The 19,933-nt window shown below is 43.8% G+C and overlaps 2 protein-coding genes across 2 annotated transcripts in view; one reads left to right on the forward strand and one right to left on the reverse strand.

The window, feature by feature from the left end:
• LOC109893746 (ATP-dependent RNA helicase TDRD9) overlaps positions 1 to 19,596 on the reverse strand; it is a 29,798-nt gene extending 10,202 nt beyond the window's left edge. Inside the window, exons 1-22 of the mRNA XM_031828926.1 lie at positions 19,347 to 19,596; positions 14,658 to 14,752; positions 14,477 to 14,544; positions 13,743 to 13,964; positions 11,075 to 11,197; positions 8,691 to 8,771; positions 8,429 to 8,593; positions 8,239 to 8,342; positions 7,991 to 8,113; positions 7,793 to 7,877; positions 7,651 to 7,708; positions 7,441 to 7,545; positions 7,128 to 7,225; positions 6,317 to 6,448; positions 5,725 to 5,890; positions 5,581 to 5,644; positions 5,323 to 5,431; positions 3,507 to 3,560; positions 3,310 to 3,426; positions 775 to 882; positions 553 to 653; positions 217 to 390 (exon numbers count right to left, since the gene is read on the reverse strand). Coding sequence (XP_031684786.1) covers positions 217 to 390; positions 553 to 653; positions 775 to 882; positions 3,310 to 3,426; positions 3,507 to 3,560; positions 5,323 to 5,431; positions 5,581 to 5,644; positions 5,725 to 5,890; positions 6,317 to 6,448; positions 7,128 to 7,225; positions 7,441 to 7,545; positions 7,651 to 7,708; positions 7,793 to 7,877; positions 7,991 to 8,113; positions 8,239 to 8,342; positions 8,429 to 8,593; positions 8,691 to 8,771; positions 11,075 to 11,197; positions 13,743 to 13,964; positions 14,477 to 14,544; positions 14,658 to 14,752; positions 19,347 to 19,471 — 2,477 coding nt within the window. The 5' untranslated portion in view covers positions 19,472 to 19,596. The remainder of the gene's footprint in view (positions 1 to 216; positions 391 to 552; positions 654 to 774; positions 883 to 3,309; positions 3,427 to 3,506; positions 3,561 to 5,322; positions 5,432 to 5,580; positions 5,645 to 5,724; positions 5,891 to 6,316; positions 6,449 to 7,127; positions 7,226 to 7,440; positions 7,546 to 7,650; positions 7,709 to 7,792; positions 7,878 to 7,990; positions 8,114 to 8,238; positions 8,343 to 8,428; positions 8,594 to 8,690; positions 8,772 to 11,074; positions 11,198 to 13,742; positions 13,965 to 14,476; positions 14,545 to 14,657; positions 14,753 to 19,346) is intronic.
• Positions 15,262 to 18,745, forward strand: LOC109893926 (retinal degeneration 3 like). Its single transcript, XM_020487126.2, has 3 exons — positions 15,262 to 15,799; positions 16,438 to 16,766; positions 17,748 to 18,745. Exons 2-3 carry the CDS (start codon positions 16,459 to 16,461, stop codon positions 18,109 to 18,111), a joined length of 672 nt encoding a protein of 223 aa, XP_020342715.1. The 5' UTR covers positions 15,262 to 15,799; positions 16,438 to 16,458; the 3' UTR covers positions 18,112 to 18,745.
• Positions 19,597 to 19,933: the final 337 nt, after the last annotated feature.

Raw genomic sequence — 19,933 nt, forward strand, 5'->3', positions numbered from 1 at the left:
CCACCTTCCTGAAGAGGCATTTGGCCCTGAGCCAGAGCTGGCATTACCTATACATCAACTGTCTGACTGACTTTCACTCCGCTAAATGCATTCCTCTTGAGAAGTTGGGGTTAGACGATGTTACACCCATGCAGCAAACTGTATTTTGTAGGTAACAAGGATTAAAAACCCAGCTGAGTGGATTAGTAGTGTTAGAAGGATGTATAGACTCCCTACCGAGCGTATCTCATGTGGCAGATGGTCCTGCTCCCCGCAAAAGTCTCCACCTCGTCACTGGGATGCACAAAAATGTCCAGAGGATGCCTCTGGTGGGCCAAGAGGAGGGCCAGTGACACCTCAGGGAGCACCCCCGACCCTCGAGTAGTCGTCCGGTAGAACTCTACATGCCCTCTGAAGGAACACACAACAAATGTTTATCTGTCTTACCAATGGACTATGGGCATTCTATAAGCTATGTAAGACCATTTAGGTCAAAACATCTATGAAGTATCTATGAAACAGGTAACATAATGAGTTATTCTAAGTCCAGTGGAGGTTTGATCCGTTTGTTACCTGGCTCCGTCGAAGGCTATGGACTTGACCTGGCCACACTGGCGGAACAGGGACTGCAGTTGCTTGTAGTACAGAAAACTGTAGGGGGGCAGGTTCCTCACCTGAGACGAGACAATCAAAGAGCATGGCAGTGGTCTAGCATTCACAACATACAAACACCGTTCATGAATGTATAGGAATCTGAAATCAGGGAATCAGGGATAGGGGGTAATGGCATCATACCAGCACTGTTGTTTTGGGATCATGGCCTGACAGGTCTTTGGAGGCCAGCTCTTCATCCATTTCCCCTTGAGAGAAGTAGTTAGGGTAGTAGGCACCAGCGATAACCACCTGAAAGATGGAGTGCCTTCAGAAAGTATTCATACCGCTCGACTTATTCTACATTATGTTGTGTTACAGCCTGAATTCAAAATTTATTCAAATATATGTTTTCCCCAATCTACAAACAATAGCCCATAATGACAAAATGAAAACACGTTTTTTTTATTTTTATTTTTTATTTACATTTTTGCAAATATTTTTTTAATTAAATAACATCTTCAAATAAATATTCACACCCGAGTCAATACTTTTTAGAAGCACCTTTGGTGGTGATTACAGCTTTGAGTGGTCTTGGGTATGTCTGTATCAGCTTTGAGTGGTCTTGGGTATGTCTGTATCAGCTTTGAGTGGTCTTGGGTATGTCTGTATCAGCTTTGAGTGGTCTTGGGTATGTCTGTATCAGCTTTGAGTGGTCTTGGGTATGTCTGTATCTGCTTTGAGTGGTCTTGGGTATGTCTGTATCAGCTTTGAGTGGTCTTGGGTATGTCTGTATCAGCTTTGAGTGGTCTTGGGTATGTCTGTATCAGCTTTGAGTGGTCTTGGGTATGTCTGTATCAGCTTTGAGTGGTCTTGGGTATGTCTGTATCAGCTTTGAGTGGTCTTGGGTATGTCTGTATCAGCTTTGAGTGGTCTTGGGTATGTCTGTATCAGCTTTGAGTGGTCTTGGGTATGTCTGTATCAGCTTTGAGTGGTCTTGGGTATGTCTGTATCAGCTTTGAGTGGTCTTGGGTATGTCTGTATCAGCTTTGAGTGGTCTTGGGTATGTCTGTATCAGCTTTGAGTGGTCTTGGGTATGTGTATCAGCTTTGAGTGGTCTTGGGTATGTGTATATCAGCTTTGAGTGGTCTTGGGTATGTGTATCAGCTTTGAGTGGTCTTGGGTATGTCTGTATCAGCTTTGAGTGGTCTTGGGTATGTGTATATCAGCTTTGAGTGGTCTTGGGTATGTCTATATCAGCTTTGCACATCTGGATTTTGTGATTTTCCCCTGCAGATTTTCTCAAGCTCTGTTAGGTTAGATGGGGAGCAGTGGGATGAACCGCAATCTTCAAGTCTGTCCACAGCTTTTCAATGGGATTCAAGTCTGGGCTTCGGCTGGGCCACTTAAGGACTTTCACATTCTTGTTCTGAAGCAATTCCAGAGTTGTTTTGGCTGTGTGCTTAAGGTCATTGTCCTGTTGGAACATAAATCTTCGCACCAGTTTAAGGTCGTTTGCACTCTGAAGCAGGTTTTCATCAACAATTTGCCTGTATTTGGCTCCATTCATTGTTCCCTCTATCCTTACCAATCTCCCAGTCCCTGCCCCTGAAAAGTATCCCCATAGCATGATGCTGCCACCACCATGCTTCACGGTAGAGATGGTGTTATGCGGGTGATAAGCTGTGCCTGGTTTTCTCCAGACATAGCGCTTTGCATTCAGGACAAAGAGTTACATTTTTGTTTCATCAGACCAGAATCTTTCGCCTTGTGCTTTCAGAGTCTTTCACATGCCGTTTTGCAAACTCCAGGCGTGCTGTCATGTGTCTTTTCTCAGGAGTGGATTCCGTCTGGCCACTCTCCCATGAAGCTCAGATTGGTGAAGTGCTGTAGAGACCTTCTGTCAGGTTCTCCCATCTCAGCCAAGGAGCTCTGTAGTTCTGTCAGAGTGGTCTTTTGATTCTTGGTCACTTCCCTGACCAAGGTTTTTCTTGCTCGATTGCTCAGTTTGGTCTGATGGCCAGCTCTTGGCAGATAATGGAGAACACTGTGCTCTTGGAAACTTTCAACACTCTAGAAATGTTATTCCCTTCCCCAGGGTATTCCTTACCACAATTCTATCTCAGCGATCTACAGACAGTTCCTTAAGACTTCATGGTATAGTTTCTGCTCTGATATGCACTGTCAACTTTGGGACCTTATATAGACAGATGTGTTTCTTTCTAAATCATGTCCAAACAATTGAATTGGCCACCGGTGGACTCAAATCAAGTAGTGACATCTCAAGGATGATCAAATGAAATTGGATGCACCGGAGCTCAATTTGGAGTGTCATAGCAAAGGGGTGTGAATACTTACCTAAATGAGACATTTCCGTATTTTATTTTCAATAAATTAGCTAACATTTCTAAAACCATGTTAGCATTTTATCATTATGGGTATTGAAGTGTAGATGGCTGAAAAAATATATACATTTAATCCATTTCCAATTCAGGCTGTAACACAACAAAATGTGGAATAAGTCAAGGAGTATAAATACTTTCTGAAGGCACTGTATAAAGAGAAGAGGAGATTCTATCACATAGACAGGGGCTACAGTGTTAGCACTGCCAAATGATATTCTGAATAGCAGGGGTAGGTACAACAGATAATATTATATTGTCATAATAATAACCATATAGCTTTACGTTGGAAGTAAAGTGTAGAGCTCCAGAATACTGGCATGTGCCACAGTCTCACCTGCAGGATGAACCTCTGCTTGTGAAGGCTGGCGTAGTCCATTGGTACTGGGTTCTCAATCACGTGCATGTTGAACTGGGACGTTCTCTCCTTCAGGTCCTCATAGAGCTCGGCCACCTGGGGGTCACAGAGAGGCAGGGTCAGGTCAGGGATTGGGGTCACCTGGTGTGTGTTTCGTGAGATGCTGGTCTCTATACCTCTCTGATCCTCTTGATCTGGATGCAGTTCTCCTTGCCCCACTCCAGCTCGGACTGGGAGGAAGAACGCACACACACATACAACCTTACTGCAACCATCTCAACAAGATACTGGACCTTTGTCTAATGTCTTTAGGAACCTCCTTTATTACATACACGTCTATGTATTATCCATGTTTAAAGTTAATTGATGTAACATAATGATCTACAGTTGAAGTCGGAAGTTTACATACACCTTAGCCAAATACATTTAAACTCAGTTTATCACAATTCTTGACATTTAATCCTAGTAAAACTTCCCTGTCTTCGGTCAGTTAGGATCACCACTTTATTTTAAGAATGTGAAATGTCAGAATAATAGTAGAGAATGATTTATTTGAGCTATTATTTCTTTCATCACATTCCCAGTGGGTCAGAAATGTACATACACTCAATTAGTATTTGGTAGCATTGCCTCTAAATTGTTTAACTTGGGTCAAACGTTTAGGGTAGCCTTCCACAAGCTTCCCACAATAAGTTGGGTGAATTTTGGCCCATTCCTCCTGACAGAGCTGGTGTAACTGAGTCAGGTTTGTAGGCCTCCTTGCTTGCACACACTTTTTCAGTTCTGCTCACACGTTTTCTATGGAATTGAGGTCAGGTCTTTGTGATGGCCACTCCAATACCTTGACTTTGTTGTCCTTAAGCCATTTTGCAACAACTTTGGAAGTATGCTTAGGGTCATTGTCCATTTGGAAGACCCATTTGCGACCAAGCTTTAACTGATGTCTTGAGATGTTGCTTCAATATATCCACATAATTTTCCTCCCTCATGACGCCATCTATTTTGTGAAGTGCACCAGTCTCTCCTGCAGCAAAGCACCCCCACAACATGATGCTGCCACCCCCGTGTTTCATGGTTGGGATGGTGTTCTTCGGCTTGCAATCCTCCCCCTTTTTCCTCCAAACATAATGATGGTCATTATGGCCAAACAGTTCTATTTTTGTTTCATCAGACCAGAGGACATTTCTCCAAAAGTACAATCTTTGTCCCCATGTGCAGTTGCAAACCGTAGTGTGGTTTTTCTATGGCGGGTTTGGAGCAGTGGCTTCTTCCTTGCTGAGCGGCCTTTCAGGTTATGTCAATATAGGACTTGTTTTACTGTGGCTATAGATAATGTACCCGTTTCCTCTAGCATCTTCACAAGGTCCTTTGCTATTGATTTGCACTTTTCGCACCAAAGTACATTCATCTCTAAGAGGTAGAGCGCGTCTCCTTCCTGAGCGGTATGACAGCTGTGTGGTCCCATGGTGTTTTTGCTTGCGTACTATTGTTTGAACAGAACATGGTACCTTCAGGCATTTGAACATTTCTCCCAATGATGAACCAGACTTGTGGAGGTCTACACATTTTTGGGGCTGATTTCTTTTGATTTTCCCATGATGTCAAGCAAAGAGGCACTGAGTTCAAGGTAAGCCTTGAAAAACATCCAGAGGTAAACCTCCAATTGACTCAAATTATGTCAATTAGCCTATCAGAAGCTTCTAAAGCCATGACATAATTTTCTGGAATTTTCCAAGCTGTTTAAAGGCACAGTCAACTTAATGTATGTAAACTTCTAACCCACTGGAATTGTGATACAGTGAATTATAAGTGAAATAATCTCTGTAAACAATTGTTGTAAAAATTACTTGTGTCATGCAAAGTAGATGTCCTAACCAACTTGCCAAAACTATAGTTTGTTAACAAGAAATTTGGGGAATGGTTGAAAAACGAGTTTAATGACTCCAACCTAAGTGTATGTAAACTTCCGACTTCAACTGTAAATGCTATGACCTTTGGATGCCTCAACTCTCCTTTGCTTCTGGACGTGTGCCAAGCCTTGAATGCGTTGACAAAAGCAATCGAATCACTCTGCACACCGTGTGCGAACGACAGCTTGCTCCTGAATATTCAAACATTTAAGAGAGGACAGGGATGACAGTCTTACAGCAGACAATAACTCAAATGGCAGTGATGAGGTAGATATTGTAGAAGTGTAATTATATATTTTTTGCTGTATGAGAGAAAATACATTTTCAAGTGCTGACTCACCTGTACCCTGCCAGCTGCTGCAGGGAGGGCATGGCAAAGAAGCTCTTCAGAGACAGAGAGGCGGCTAAGGTAGAGAGACAGGTTGAGGAGTCGTGGCCTGAACACACACCTACAGACAAAGCCGAAACCACAGACCCCACTGACCTATGATGAGGCACTCCTCCAGACAGCCAAAGACGTGGCCGAGCACGATCATCTTCCCAAGGTGCAAGTCCACAGGCAGGTGAGCCAGGATCCGACCCAGAAACGTCAGCTCTCCATCAAAACGCTTCTGGCCTTGACCATCGTTCCCCACAGACAGTGCACCCATCTACACCTCCCACACACATCATGACAATTATCATTACCTCAATAATAAAAACTGACTGCAATAATACTTAAGCATCACACAGTCAAAAATAGTAATAATACAAAAATGGCTCTGTCCATCAATCCTTCCAGCTAAAGAGCCCATCCACAGCACATACACAGACTTAATCAAAACACTTTACGCTCCGCTATGTCACAGCTGACAAACACACACACAAACACCACTGAGAGAGCTAATGCTAGCTGACGCAGAGGTCCTGACACAGCAGAACCAATGTTAGGAAACCACTGTAACATCACAAACACACAGTGACAGATTTGGGTGTTTAGCAATGTTGTATCTAAGGTTCTTATTGGAAACCTCTCCACAAATACAGGAATCCAATGACTTCAATGGTTGTTTGTGATAAGGTCCACAGTGAGGTACCTCTTTGAGCTGGAGTATGGTCCTCTCAATGTCATTGAGTTGGGGGGGTGAGAGAGCAGTGGAGAGGAGGGAGCGGGGGTCCCCCATGTCCAGAAGCTTCACCTTCAGCATGATGTTAGCCAGGGGGGCACGCTGGGAATAGTCAGAATAAAATATAAGTTTTTATACACTGAGCGTACAAAACTTTAGGAACACCTTAATATTGAGTTGCACCCCATTTTGCCCTCAGAATAGCCTCAATTTGTCAGGGCATGGGCTCTACAAGGTGTCGAAAGCATTACACAGGGATGCTGACCCATGTTGACTCCAATGCTTCCAACAGTTGTGTCAAGTTGGCTGGATGTGCTTTGGGTGTTGGACAATTCTTGATACACACATTGGAAACTGTTGAGCGTGAAAAACCCAGCAGCATTGTAGTTCTTGACACAAACTACTACCATACCCCATTCAAAGGCACTTATATTTTGTTTTGCCCATTCACCCTCTGAATGGCACATATACACAATCCATGTCTCAAGTGTCTCCTCCCCTTCATCTACACTGATTGAAGTGGATTTAACAAGTGACATTAATAAGGAATCATAACTTTCACCTGGTCGGTCATGGAAAAAGCAGGTGTTCCTAATGTTTTGTACACTCAATGTAGGTCTAGTAGAGTAGCATGCCTTGTCTTTCAGTAATCACATACAGTGCATCAATCCATCAACAAATAAATCCATCAACTTTGCAGTTGTTAAACATCATACTGTCGATCATAGTTATGAGCTTGGTTCTTTGCCATCAGGGCTGACCTAATGTTCGACTCTCTTACCACCATCTCAGGAACCACATAGTCTGGGATCTCATTCCTCCAGAACTCCTTGGTCACCAGCCGGTAACAGTAGCCCATAGACACTCGCCCAGCCCTGCCTGAGAGGGACAGAGGAGACGTGAGTCACAAATCCTCAGTGGCCATTCTAATTCTCCCCATGGGTGCACATTTTGGTTTTGCTCTAGCAACTACACAGCTGATTCAAATAACCAATTCATCATCAAGCTTTGATTATTTGAATCAGCTGTGTAGTGCTAGGGCAAAAAACTAAATGTGCACCCAGGGGGGCCCCAGAAACCCTGCTGTACTGTACCTCTACGCTGGTTGCAGTTGGTCTTGGAGGCCCAGGTGAGGCGGAGGGACTGGTAATGGGTCTCTTTGTCACAGACCATGTGTCGTGCCAGACAGAAATCAATCACTGTCAACAGGAATATGTCACAAACTCAAGACATGTGGAGTGAATACAGTACGGCAGTACATATAGCAAGGAAGGTCTACAAACATTGTGAAAATTAAAACACACCATATTTGACATCTGGGACCGTAACAGAGCTCTCTGCAATGTTGGTGGAGAGGATGATCTGTTGAGACAGAGACAAAACATCAAAAACCCTTTGCATTATAGAAGTCCTATTCAGTAGACTGGGTTGTGGTGTGATAGTTACCTTCCTGTATCCTGGGACAGGCACCAGAAACACCCCATTCTGCTCCTCCAGAGTGACAGAGGAGTGGAGTGGGTACACCTGCAGTCTGAAACATACACCATAACAGCCCCATCAAGTTTCTACTATGCACCGGACACAACCAGTCACGCTCCAGAGACGCCACCACTGAAAGTGCACATGTACACACACAGCACCCACCTCTTGCGCACCAGCTTGGACAAAGCCTCCTGCATGTAGTGGATCTCACCCAGACCAGGGAGGAACACCAGCACACTGCCCCGGTCTGGCAGAGACAGGCCTCCCTCCCTCGCAGTCCTACTGCTGAGATACACAAACACACCAGGACAACTATAAGACATCTAAGTCAATCATCTAAGTAATTAACAAATAGTATGGTTTATTTATCAAGCGAGCTAAGATGAAGAGTAAAGCTGTTGACCCCTCACCTCTGATCTTTGGCCTCTAGCTCGTCAAAGCTCTGGATAAGGCTGACAGCCACGTTGTACATCTCCACAGTGATGTAAGGGTCATCTGGACGGCGGGTATCCACCTGATAGTTAATAGACACAGTGTTAGGTTAGTCTAAACCATGAGTACCAGCTACATCCAGACTAGGCTTGGCGCTCCCCCTCTCACCCTGTAGGGGATCAGGCTGCAGAGGTCCTCCAGGTAGAACTCCTCGATGGCGTAGGGAGCCCCCTCCACCTCAAACACATAGGCTGGGTTCATCTGGCTGCGGATGGGGGTGCCAAAGTACTCCGCAAACTCCCTGCAGTTGATGGTGGCTGACATGAGGATGACCTGCATAAAGGGGGAAGGGAGGCGGTGTGTGTCTGTTCAGTCAGTACGGTTTAGGATCACATGGTGGTGAATGCTGAGATGAGAAGCGTGGGCTCACCTTGATGTAACGAGAGTTGGAATGGAGGAGCTTCCTCACAACCAATAAAAGGAAGTCCAGCTCCTCTGTCCGCTCATGGACCTGAAACATACAGAACCACCCTGCTTACTGACTGGCTCACCCTTGCCATGGTAAAAAGATGTTACTGGCTACTAAGAGACACAATGTACGCTAGATAGGACATCATCATTACCAGTCAAGTCATACCAGTCAAGTCATATCTGTAGACTACTTTGAAATAGTGTCTAGAATTGTTGTTACTGTCGGTACTTCTGTCAAATGTGTCTCACAAACTCTGTCTATCAGCGCAGCCGATCCCCCTTTAGCAGAGGCGTGCACCATACCTGCTCCACTTACTCATTACTAGTAGCCTGCACTGGGAGTCGGGGTTTGCCTCATGTTAGCTCCCCACTCATGCTGCACAGAACACTTTACAATGCAGTAAGATACCAGTAGCTCCTCTTCTCTTTATACAGTGCCCTCAGATAGTATTCACACCCCTTGACTTTTCCCACATTTTGTTGTGTTACAGCCTGAATTTGAAAAGGATTACATTTAGATTGTTTGCCACTGGCCTCCACACAATATCCCATAATGTGTAAGTGGAATTGTTTTTTTAAACAATTTTACATATTAATAAAAGCTGAAAAGCTGAAATGTGTTGAGTCAATACGTATTCAACCCCTTTGTTATGGCAAGCCTAAATAAATGAAGGAGTAAAAATATGCTTAACAAGTCACATGAGTTGCATGGACTCTGTTGTGTGCAATAATAGTGTTTAACATGATTTTTAAAATTACTAACCCACACATAACAGATAATTGTAAGGTCCCTCAGTCGAGGAGTGAATTTCAAGCACGGATTCAACCACAAAGACCAGGGAGCTTTTCCAATGCCTCGCAAAGAAGGGCACCTTATTGGTAGATGGGTAAAAACAAAACAGCAGATATTGAATATCCCTTTAAGCATGATGAAGTTATTAATTACACTTTGGATGGCGTATCAATACACCCAGTATCTACAAAGATACAGGTGCTATTCCTAACTCCGTTACCCAGCGAAGAAGGAAACCGATCAGGGTTTCACCATCAGGCCAATGGTGACTTTAAAATAGAGTTGAAAGGCTGTGATAGGAGAAAACTGAGGATGGATCAACAACATTGTACTTACTTCACAATACCAACCTAAATGACAGAGTGAAAAGAAGGAAGCCAGTACAGAATAAAAATATTCCAAAACCTGTATCCGGTTTACAATAAGGCACTGAAGTAATACTGCAAAACATTTCGAAAAGACAACTTTTTGTCCTGAATACAAAGCGTTATGTTTGGGGCAAATCCAACACAACACATTACTCTTCCTTTTTTTCAAGCATCAGGGTGGCTACATCATGTTATGGGTATGCTTGTCATCGTCAAGGGAGTTTTGTGGGGGGATAAAAGGAAATGGAATAGAGCTAAGCACAGGCAAATCCCAGAGGAAAACTTGGTTCTGCCTGCTTTCCAACAGACACTGGGAAACAAATTCATATTTCAGCAGGACAATTGCCTAAAACAAGGCCAAATATATATTGCTTACCAAGTTGCTTACCAAGACATCATTGAATGTTCTTAAGTGGCCTAGTTACAGTTTTTACTTAAATTGTCTTAAAAATCTATGGTAAGACTTTCATTGCTAGCTTACAGCTGAAGCTAACATCAATTCATTACCCTTGTACTTTGTTTATAATATGCAAACCATAAAGCTAAATATGCTGATTTCAAAGCTGATTGCCACCAAAAACGTTATTAATTCACTTAAATTGGTCTCTCCGTCACATCTCTCCATCAGCCAAAGATGATCTACTGCCTAAGCATGTGTGAATAGGGCTCTGACGGTTCTTGTTGTTGATCAGTACAATAAAATGAGTCCCAAATGGAAGTGAAACAAATTGTCATCTGCACCCCCATGAAATCAGCCAAAACTAGCTCAAAAACTCAATGCATGCACACAGTCCTATTGAATATGCATTCACCTGTATTGTGAAAAGGCCTAGGATACATCTTGATTTACCATTGAAATAACTGATTACCATTAAGTTGTTAAGTAGTTAGATTGGTAAAAACAAAGTCAAATTGATTGTATGATTGTTTAATTAATGCATATACATGGTCATCTCTGAAAAATGTCAATTTTGTTAGATGAAATTGAACTCAAAAGATGCCCAATGATTGAACAGAGCAGTAGATTAGTTTATCTGTCTGGATCGAGTGCCATTTTGGGACTTTGGCTAATATACCTTTTTTTTGTTTTTTTGTTATCATTTTAGTATTCGAGATACTAAAACCTGGTATCAAAGTCAAAATGACTACTTTGAAATGATGACCAGTCTGAGTGTCAGTTACCTCATCTATGAAGATGTGGGAGTACTCAGTCAGGCTCTTTGCTCCGACCAGTTTCTGCAGCAGCACCCCAGTGGTCATGTAGATGAGTCTTGTGTGTTCAGTGACCATCTTCTCCAGGCCCACCTGAAACAAACAGAGAAACATATTTTCACACACAAGCACATAAACACAAACATACACAGACCATTAAAGCCTAAAGGCAGACGTGAGGATTCAAAATCTACTGTAGCTGTAGATATTTATCTATCCAGCTATGTGGTGTCAAACATTCTGTTGAACAACTCACCTTCACAACAAATTCAGCACACAACATGACTCTCAGAGATCAGACAAATTGCCCATCCTAACATTTCTTCTCCCGGAGGAGTTGCTCTCATGTCCTGCTACTCAAATCCAAGTACAAACTCAGGCAAGACTTTCACAAAACTCTCAGTAAGAAATGAAAGACTGAGATAGAAAGCACTGTAAACATCCATCACACTACCCTTAGGACAGTCAGACAAAGCCGATGCTCAGAGGAATGTACAAAAACAGCCCTCCCTCATGGCAGGAGTGTCATGGGAAGGTCACTGTGAAAGTGGATAATGCTCTGTTACTCTCCATACATCCTCAAGGCCCGGATTCAAGCACTTAGGTGTTCATCAGGTCAGCCCATCACTGTCTCACTCACTGTCTGCCTAACAGTGACATCACCGCTTGTGCAAACCGCAGCAGAGCAGACAGAGGAGGAGCAGGGAGTTATAACAAGACTATGTCTCCTGTTTCAGAGCTGGAAACAGAGCAACTTGGCAGCCTGGAAACAGTCCGGCATGGAAGTGTCCACCCCACTCCTCCCTCTGCAAGAGAAACTTCATATGGGCTTTTTGTACAGAGCTTCATCAAGGGGTAATAATATCGCTGGAGATGCAAGACTCAGTACACTGCCCCTTGTTATGAAACATGAACACGCAATTCTGGTTTCTTGCACCTTTTTCTCCATCTTCTTTCCACGAAGGGATGTGTACGCAAATCAGACTTTGTAACATACTACGCATGGTCATGTGTTTTTTGGGATTGATATATATAATATATACACTGCTCAAAAAAATAAAGGGAACACTAAAATAACACATCCTAGATCTGAATGAATGAAATATTCTTATTAAATACTTTTTTCTTTACATAGTTGAATGTGCTGACAACAAAATCAATGGAAATCAAATTATCAACCCATGGAGGTCTGGATTTGGAGTCACACTCAAAATTAAAGTGGAAAACCACACTACAGGCTGATCCAACTTTGATGTAATGTCCTTAAAACAAGTCAAAATGAGGCTCAGTAGTGTGTGTGGCCTCCACGTGCCTGTATGACCTCCCTACAACGCCTGGGCATGCTCCTGATGAGGTGGCGGATGGTCTCCTGAGGGATCTCCTCCCAGACCTGGACTAAAGCATCCGCCAACTGGACAGTCTGTGGTGCAACACACAGTTGGTGGATGCAGCGAGACATGATGTCCCAGATGTGCTCAATTGGATTCAGGTCTGGGGAACGGGCGGGCCAGTCCATAGCATCAATGCCTTCCTCTTGCAGGAACTGCTGACACACTCCAGCCACATGAGGTCTAGCATTGTCTGGCATTAGGAGGAACCCAGGGCCAACCGCACCAGCATATGGTCTCACAAGGGGTCTGAGGATCTCATCTCGGTACCTAATGGCAGTCAGGCTACCTCTGGCGAGCACATGGAGGGCTGTGCGGCCCCCCAAAGAAATGCCACCCCACACCATGACTGACCCACCGTCAAACCGGTCATGCTGGAGGATGTTGCAGGCAGCAGAACATTCTCCACGGCATCTCCAGACTCTGTCACGTCTGTCACATGTGCTCAGTGTGAACCTGCTTTCATCTGTGAAGAGAACAGGGCGCCAGTGGCGAATTTGCCAATCTTGGTGTTCTCCGGCAAATGCCAAACGTCCTGCACGGTGTTGGGCTGTAAGCACAACCCCCACCTGTGGACGTCGGGCCCTCATGGAGTCTGTTTCTGACCGTTTGAGCAGACACATGCACATTTGTGGCCTGCTGGAGGTAATTTTGCAGGGCTCTGGCAGTGCTCCTCATGCTCTTCCTTGCACAAACGGCGGAGGTAGCGGTCCTGCTGCTGGGTTGTTGCCCTCCTCCACATCTCCTGATGTACTGGCCTGTCTTCTGGTAGCACCTCCATGCTCTGGACACTACACTGACAGACACAGCAAACCTTCTTGCCACAGCTCGCATTGATGTTCCATCCTGGATGAGCTGCACTACCTGAGCCACTTGTGTGGGTTGTAGACTCCGTCTCATGCTACCACTAGAGTAAAAGCACCGCCAGCATTCAAAAGTGACCAAAACATCAGCCAGGAAGCATAGGAACTGAGAAGTGGTCTGTGGTCCCCACCTGCAGAACCACTCCTTTATTGGGGGTGTCTTGCTAATTGTCTATAATTTCCACCTGTTGTCTATTCCATTTGCACAACAGCATGTGAAATTTATTGTCAATCAGTGTTGCTTCCTAAGTGGACAGTTTGATTTCACAGAAGTGTGATTGACTTGGAGTTACATTGTGTTGTTTAAGTGTTCCCTTTTTTTTTGAGCAGTGTATATAGATATATATAAAAATGGTATCATCAACAAGGTGTCTGTGAGTCACTAACCTGGTATCCCACCAGACTACCCAGGGTGCACTTGCGCTCTCTGGCAACCCATCGGGCGATGCTGCTGGCGCCTATTTTGCGAGGCTGGGTGACCACGAGGTTACAAGGGGCATTCTTCTCGCTGTAGTAGTCCAGGATGAACTGGGGCAGCAGGGTAGTCTTCCCACTGCCTGTGGCTCCACGGATGATCACCACTGAGTTGTTTTCAATCAGAGAGATGATCTGGAAATACATTAACACAGAACTGCACATCAAACTCAGTAGAAGGAATGAAAGAACATATTGCAGCCATTTAAAGATGAACACAATATATGATTCAACAATCTGAATTATAGTATATAATAAATTATTCTAATCTGTTTTTTATATTCACAAAGTCACAATAACATTAAAACATTCCGATTGTGCTCTTGTAGGACAATACATGTGAATCTGAGTATGACATGAAAGTCTGAAAAACACATCTCTTCACCAATGGCCAACTAATGGCCCTACTTGTGTGCATGTGAAGACATTCAGTGGGCAATTCCCCCTCTTGTTGCACTCATGGCTCCATCAGATAGAATCAGAGCTCATCTGAAGCACTGTAAAACCTTGAGTGGTGTTATGACCTGAGGAACTGTTGCTGATGACCAAGTCTATGACCTGAAAAAGTCCTGCCATGGCAGGCAGGAGGAACAAAAGCATGCGTGTGTCAGTTTGAATGCGTGCGTGAGGCTACTAAACTATTTTACCTCCTGTCTATTCTTTGTGATGGGCAAGCTGGGGTACTCATAAGTGGTCAATGGAGGTGGAGGTGAACCTAGAGTTGGAGAGATGAGGTAACACAGAAAGGTTTGCTCAATGCCTTTCTTCATCGTTGAGGAACCCAATTGGAAGCCAAATTAATTGTATAAATATAAATGTGTAACTCACTCGCCAAAAAGTCAGGCTTTCCTGTCTTGTTCCTCAGTCCTCCATCTGAGTCATCCCTCTTTGGACTGCCCTGCTGTTGGGAAGCTTTTGCAGGGCTATAAAGAAACATGTGTGTCAAATCAAAAGTCTGACATTTCAGTGTAAACACACACACAAGCAATTAAGCATCAAAGGGAAAAGAGGTAGGTCAAACAAAGCACCCCCCATAGGTCTACTATTAAACAGCAACAGGCTCTTCATGTTCAAATACACAAACCAAAGCCATCTCCAGGGCAACAGACGTGTGAAGAATCCAGTCTGAAAATGGCTTGGGAAAAACGTGCGTGTTTTGTCTCAGCAAGCACACTAAGTAGTCAGTGGTGATAATGTGGCTTTGTCACTGTGAATAAGTAACGTTATGTGAGTAATGCTAATGAGCCTTCATCAAGTCAAATAGTTCTCCCCCTTGCTCTTTTTGAACTACTTTCTCCCCTCACATCACCCTCCCTCTCCATCCTCTGCACTGAAAACCCCCTTTCACTACTTTCTCGGTTTCTAACATTCCTCTGTCTCTTACTCGCCCTCCCCTTCATCTCTCCCACTCCTCTCATTCCGTGGCTGGGCCAGTCAGGCCTGGGGCAATGTGGCAGGGAGAGCAGTCCCAGTCATCTCAGCTTCTCTCTGGGCAAGATGAAGACTTTATCTACACAGCAGGCAGACACACTGTCAGAGCTGGGAGCAGCTCACACACACACATTTATATGCACACGCGTTGACTGACTTACACACGCACTTCAGCATCTAACCACAAAGCAGCTGACCTTACAACAAAGCAGCACAAAGGAGAGTGAGGTGAAAGGAGAGGAGACAGCACTGAGTCAGAGGAGAACAGTGAGTAACTCTGCTGGAAACAGTCCAGAGGACAGGAGAACAGGAACAAGTAAAGCGGACAATTACACAGTATAGTGAGGAGAGAAAGAGGACCATTTGATTGCTTACAGACGGATAGCAGAGTCCAGTCAGAACCTCACGGACAGACCCATGGAGATCTCACGGACAGACCCATGGAGACAGAGTCCTGGAGATGGTACTCTGTGAGACGCCTGCCTTGATCGCTCTAGATCACTCTGTCTACATCTGGCTCATCATTGCAGCATTCAACAGTAAGTACCAACCATTCAATGGCTTTTTTTCTCTTTTCTTTTCTCACTACATTGGCTATTTGCAATGCTCAGAAAGTTAAAAAAAAAATTAAAAGCACTCATCTAGACAATAGGCACAAATCAGGAATCTCAATTGCATTATTTGAAGAAATTAGCTAGGACAGGCAGGTTTAATAACAAAACAAACTATTTTTCTTGTGCTTTAAGACATTGCTGCCAAGTATACAGCAGTGCATGCCCTGTTCACGTTGCATGACCTGTGACTCCAGGCTGTCAAATCTGTGTGTAGCTCAGCTGTGAGGTACAGAGAGAACAATCAGTCTGAGGAGATTACTACACACCCACACCTGGGCATCCTCACCTGAGTGAGAATGCCACTGAAGGCAAATCAAGCACTGATGATGACAGAGTGTCAGGGACCAGGGATCAGCTTGTGTGGAGGTGATCCATTTCTAACTTTCCAAAAAGTTGAGTCTTCAGTCAATAGTACAATTGCAATCCTTTGAATTGTCTGTTAAAACAGATTTTGGGAGAACAGGGGGGTATTCCTTGACACTCGTGGCAGCAGTGTAGAATACTCGTGGCAGCAGTGTCAATACTTTTGCTTCAGATGTAAAAACACGTTTTTCTCATTTCAGTAACCACAGCACTCCTCCGCCATGCCCCTGTTCAGCTGGATGAAATGGTTGCGTGCTGAACGAGAAAAGGCGCAGGATGAAGGGGCGTCCACAGGGTTATCACCCAGCTGCACACTGATCAGGGAGCTGCTGTGGCACGTGGAGGAGAGGGAGTGCATGGCGCGGGAGGTGGAGCAGGAACACAAGCTGGCCCACAACACCGCGGGATACCCCCACTGGCTACAGAGCTACCCCAGTTTACGCACGCTAATCCCCGCATCGGAGCGCCGCCAGCTGGAGCACTTGTGTGCCCAGATCCACCCTATGCACACCGCTACAGTGCTCACCAGGTACATTGTACACCACTCTTCATTCAGTACCCTTTTCATATTAGCAAAATGTGTCCAAAATAGCCACTGCCCCCACACCAGGATGACAAAAGGCAAAAGAGACAAGAGTCTCAAAGAGAGGGGGGTAGAGCAAAGCTGCCAGGGAAGCCACTTTGTGTTATTGTCACAGAAGTAGGTTACATGGGGTGTGATCATGCAAAGGTGAAGGGGACCCTATGTGGCTGAGCACAGCAAAAACAACCCACAGGGAAAGAGCTTTCCATTTGCAGTATCATATCCCTTTTAAAATAAAAACACAAACCCCAACATTTTACAGTGATGGTGACATTTGTATGAACAGACTGAATTTGGTATTTCTGAGGGGCTAACTGAGGAATCCTAATTTAAATAACCTTTAAACCCACCGTGGGTCCAGTAAAAATGAATGTAAATTATATTGAACAAAAATGTTAAATGCAACATGCAACAATTTCAAAGATTTTACTGAGGTACAGTTCATATAAGGAAATCAGTCAATTGAAATATATTAATTAGGCCCTACTCTATGGATTTCACAGATAACTTTGATTTTAAAGGTAGGGGCGTGGATCAGAAAACCAGTCAGTATCTGTTGTGACCACCATTTGCCTCATGCAGCGCGACACGTCTCCTTCACATAGAGTTGATCAGGCTGATGATTGTGGCCTGTGGAATGTAACAAGATCGCCCGATTATTCCGGGAATATTATTTGGTGTGACTCTTTCACTGCATTTATTTTGTCTTCTTTGCAAAATGTCCTCCTGAAAATTAGAGATTGGAGCGGGCGCATAAACACGACCTCAGCCTTATCACCTCACACAATACATGATACTTTGATGAAATAGTTTCAGCATCATTTGGTCAGCTAGACCTAATGGATAATTGAAAGCCCAAACAGTTTCATTATTATGGATAATGCAGTTTGGGTTAAATAGTTTATTAACCCACTATCTCATTCTCAGGTTCCGTGACATGCTGGCCAGCAACAAGATCCTGCCCTGGGAGCTTGTGTACGTCTTCAAGCAGGTGCTGAGAGACTTCCTCAACAAAGAGGAAGGGGAAGAAGAGGAGGATCACATGCCGGAGCCAGAACTGCTTGGGCCAATGGAGGCCTGGACCAACAGATACCAAATGAAGCAGGGATTTGTCACACCTACTGTGCCCAACTGTGGTGAGCCCCAGAGAGAAGAGATCCCAACCATCTCTGGCTATGTGGACCGTAGCATGAGAGGCTCTTATCCTTTCACTGCCCATAGGGTCTGGGACCTTCCCTACTACTACCCAGTGCCACACAACTCCACAGAAGCCTACAGCACCCCACTGTGAGAGCGGGTGGGGTGGTAAAGTAGTACCCAACTCATGATCTTACTAGCTTCTATCCTTGTTAGGTCATGACTGAAAGAGTTGTCATCTTAAAAAAATATGTTACAGATTCATTTTAATTAATGGGACTGCAACAAAATCTTGCCCTGGACCAGCACTTGCATGGGGGCAGATTCATACATACAACAATAGATACTGCAAGCTAACTGGACTAGGGGTGCATCTCAATAGACTACTCGGTTACTCTAGCTACTACTGTAACATAGAAAGCTACTTAATTGCACTGGTTTAATAAATCAACCAGTGCCTAGGAATTTTGGCACCTGGCTAGTTAGCTACTTTACTGTGTTAGTATTACTGTAGTAGCTAAATAATGCTCATATTTACTGAAAAGTATGTAGCTAGCTATGTACCTAACTAAAGCAACGTTCCTTTCATATGTTAGCTAGCCAGCCAAAAAAATGTGAGCATGTGTGAAAGTTTAGGTTCCATCCAATTGGCAAAAGATTCCCACCAGATTTTTCTACCAAATTGTATTGTTGCCGCCAAAAGCCTGTGCGTAATGACGTAGTGCACATACAAATACATTGTGTGGTTCAATTCCGAAGTACCGAATAAAAAATACAAGTGAAATGTGTTTGCATCGCATTGAACTCTACTGATGGTTCTCAAAAAAATCTGGGTTATGTAGCTTGTGTGCCCACTCTGGTATTAACACGTGTGCTCTATACAACAGCAGTAGATAACGCTCCAAGAGCGCATTTATGAGATTTATGGACAAGCGCGGCAGCCAATCATCGATGATCATTAAAATGTGCATTAAACTCATCACACTGTAAAATGAAATGTATTTAATATGTAGTCTGAAACTGCATGCTTTTCCCGATACATCTAGTGAGAGGACCACGCGTCATCACGTGACTCCACATTTACTTCGATATGGTTATTCTATCAATATTTGCTTTAAAAAATGTTTCCATCTACATTTCTATCATAATTCAAGTTACAGACAAAAATATCCAACATTGTCCCACAGTTTCCGGAAAATGTTTGTTTCCATCTGGCCTGTCAATGCATTTATTAAATCTGACCTACTTTAATAGCATAAAAATGGTTGGAGGGAAACCTGGTGACTACAGGCAGACTTTGCAGTCTATGGTGCAAGGGAGCTAACGTTAGCTAGCAATTCCATCTACATTTTGCTAGCTAACGTTAGCTAGCTAGCCAACTGAACTCACCTCTGTATTGATGACTCCTCTAACTGTACTTCTTTTGGAACTTCATCCGTGATTAGAATGTTAGCAAAATGGGTCCCTAATGTAAACCATTCTGTTATCTGTTCTGCAGTTATTGCTTTCTTCATGTTTCATATGTTGTTCACTCCAGAGACCGCTGATACGTTTTCAAGGGTGGATGTTGCTGTAGAATTCTAAATGAGTTAGTCATCGGTTCAAAGACACGTGACAGTAGTACACCTGCTGACTCTATGTCGGAATCAAACATCCCATCTGGTAGCTAGGGGTACCGTCCTTTCATACTCCTAATGTAAAATATATTCATTTATTCGATTATATAATTAACATAAACCATATTACCAAGACATTAGAGTAATGAAGGGTAGACAGAACCCATACAAAAGCAGTAGACCCAATAATGGAATTATCTCCACCCATACTATTCTCCAAATTTAGAGAACAAAGGTGAGACTAAATATTAACATTAAAACTAAAATCACATTTTATTGGTCACACAACTATACAAATAGACAAGATACAGATGTTAGCAAAAACAAAATAGACATGTTGCTAGGGCAGAATCAACAAGG

This window comes from Oncorhynchus kisutch, linkage group LG7 (assembly GCF_002021735.2).
Source record: "Oncorhynchus kisutch isolate 150728-3 linkage group LG7, Okis_V2, whole genome shotgun sequence".
NCBI classification, from domain to species: domain Eukaryota; kingdom Metazoa; phylum Chordata; class Actinopteri; order Salmoniformes; family Salmonidae; genus Oncorhynchus; species Oncorhynchus kisutch.

Coding starts and splice junctions, on each gene's coding strand:
- LOC109893926 (XM_020487126.2), top strand. CDS start 16,459: ATGCCCCTGTTCAGCTGGATGAAATGGTTGCGTGCTGAACGAGAAAAG. Junction 16,767..17,747: donor ACCGCTACAGTGCTCACCAG/GTACATTGTACA, acceptor TCTCATTCTCAG/GTTCCGTGACATGCTGGCCA.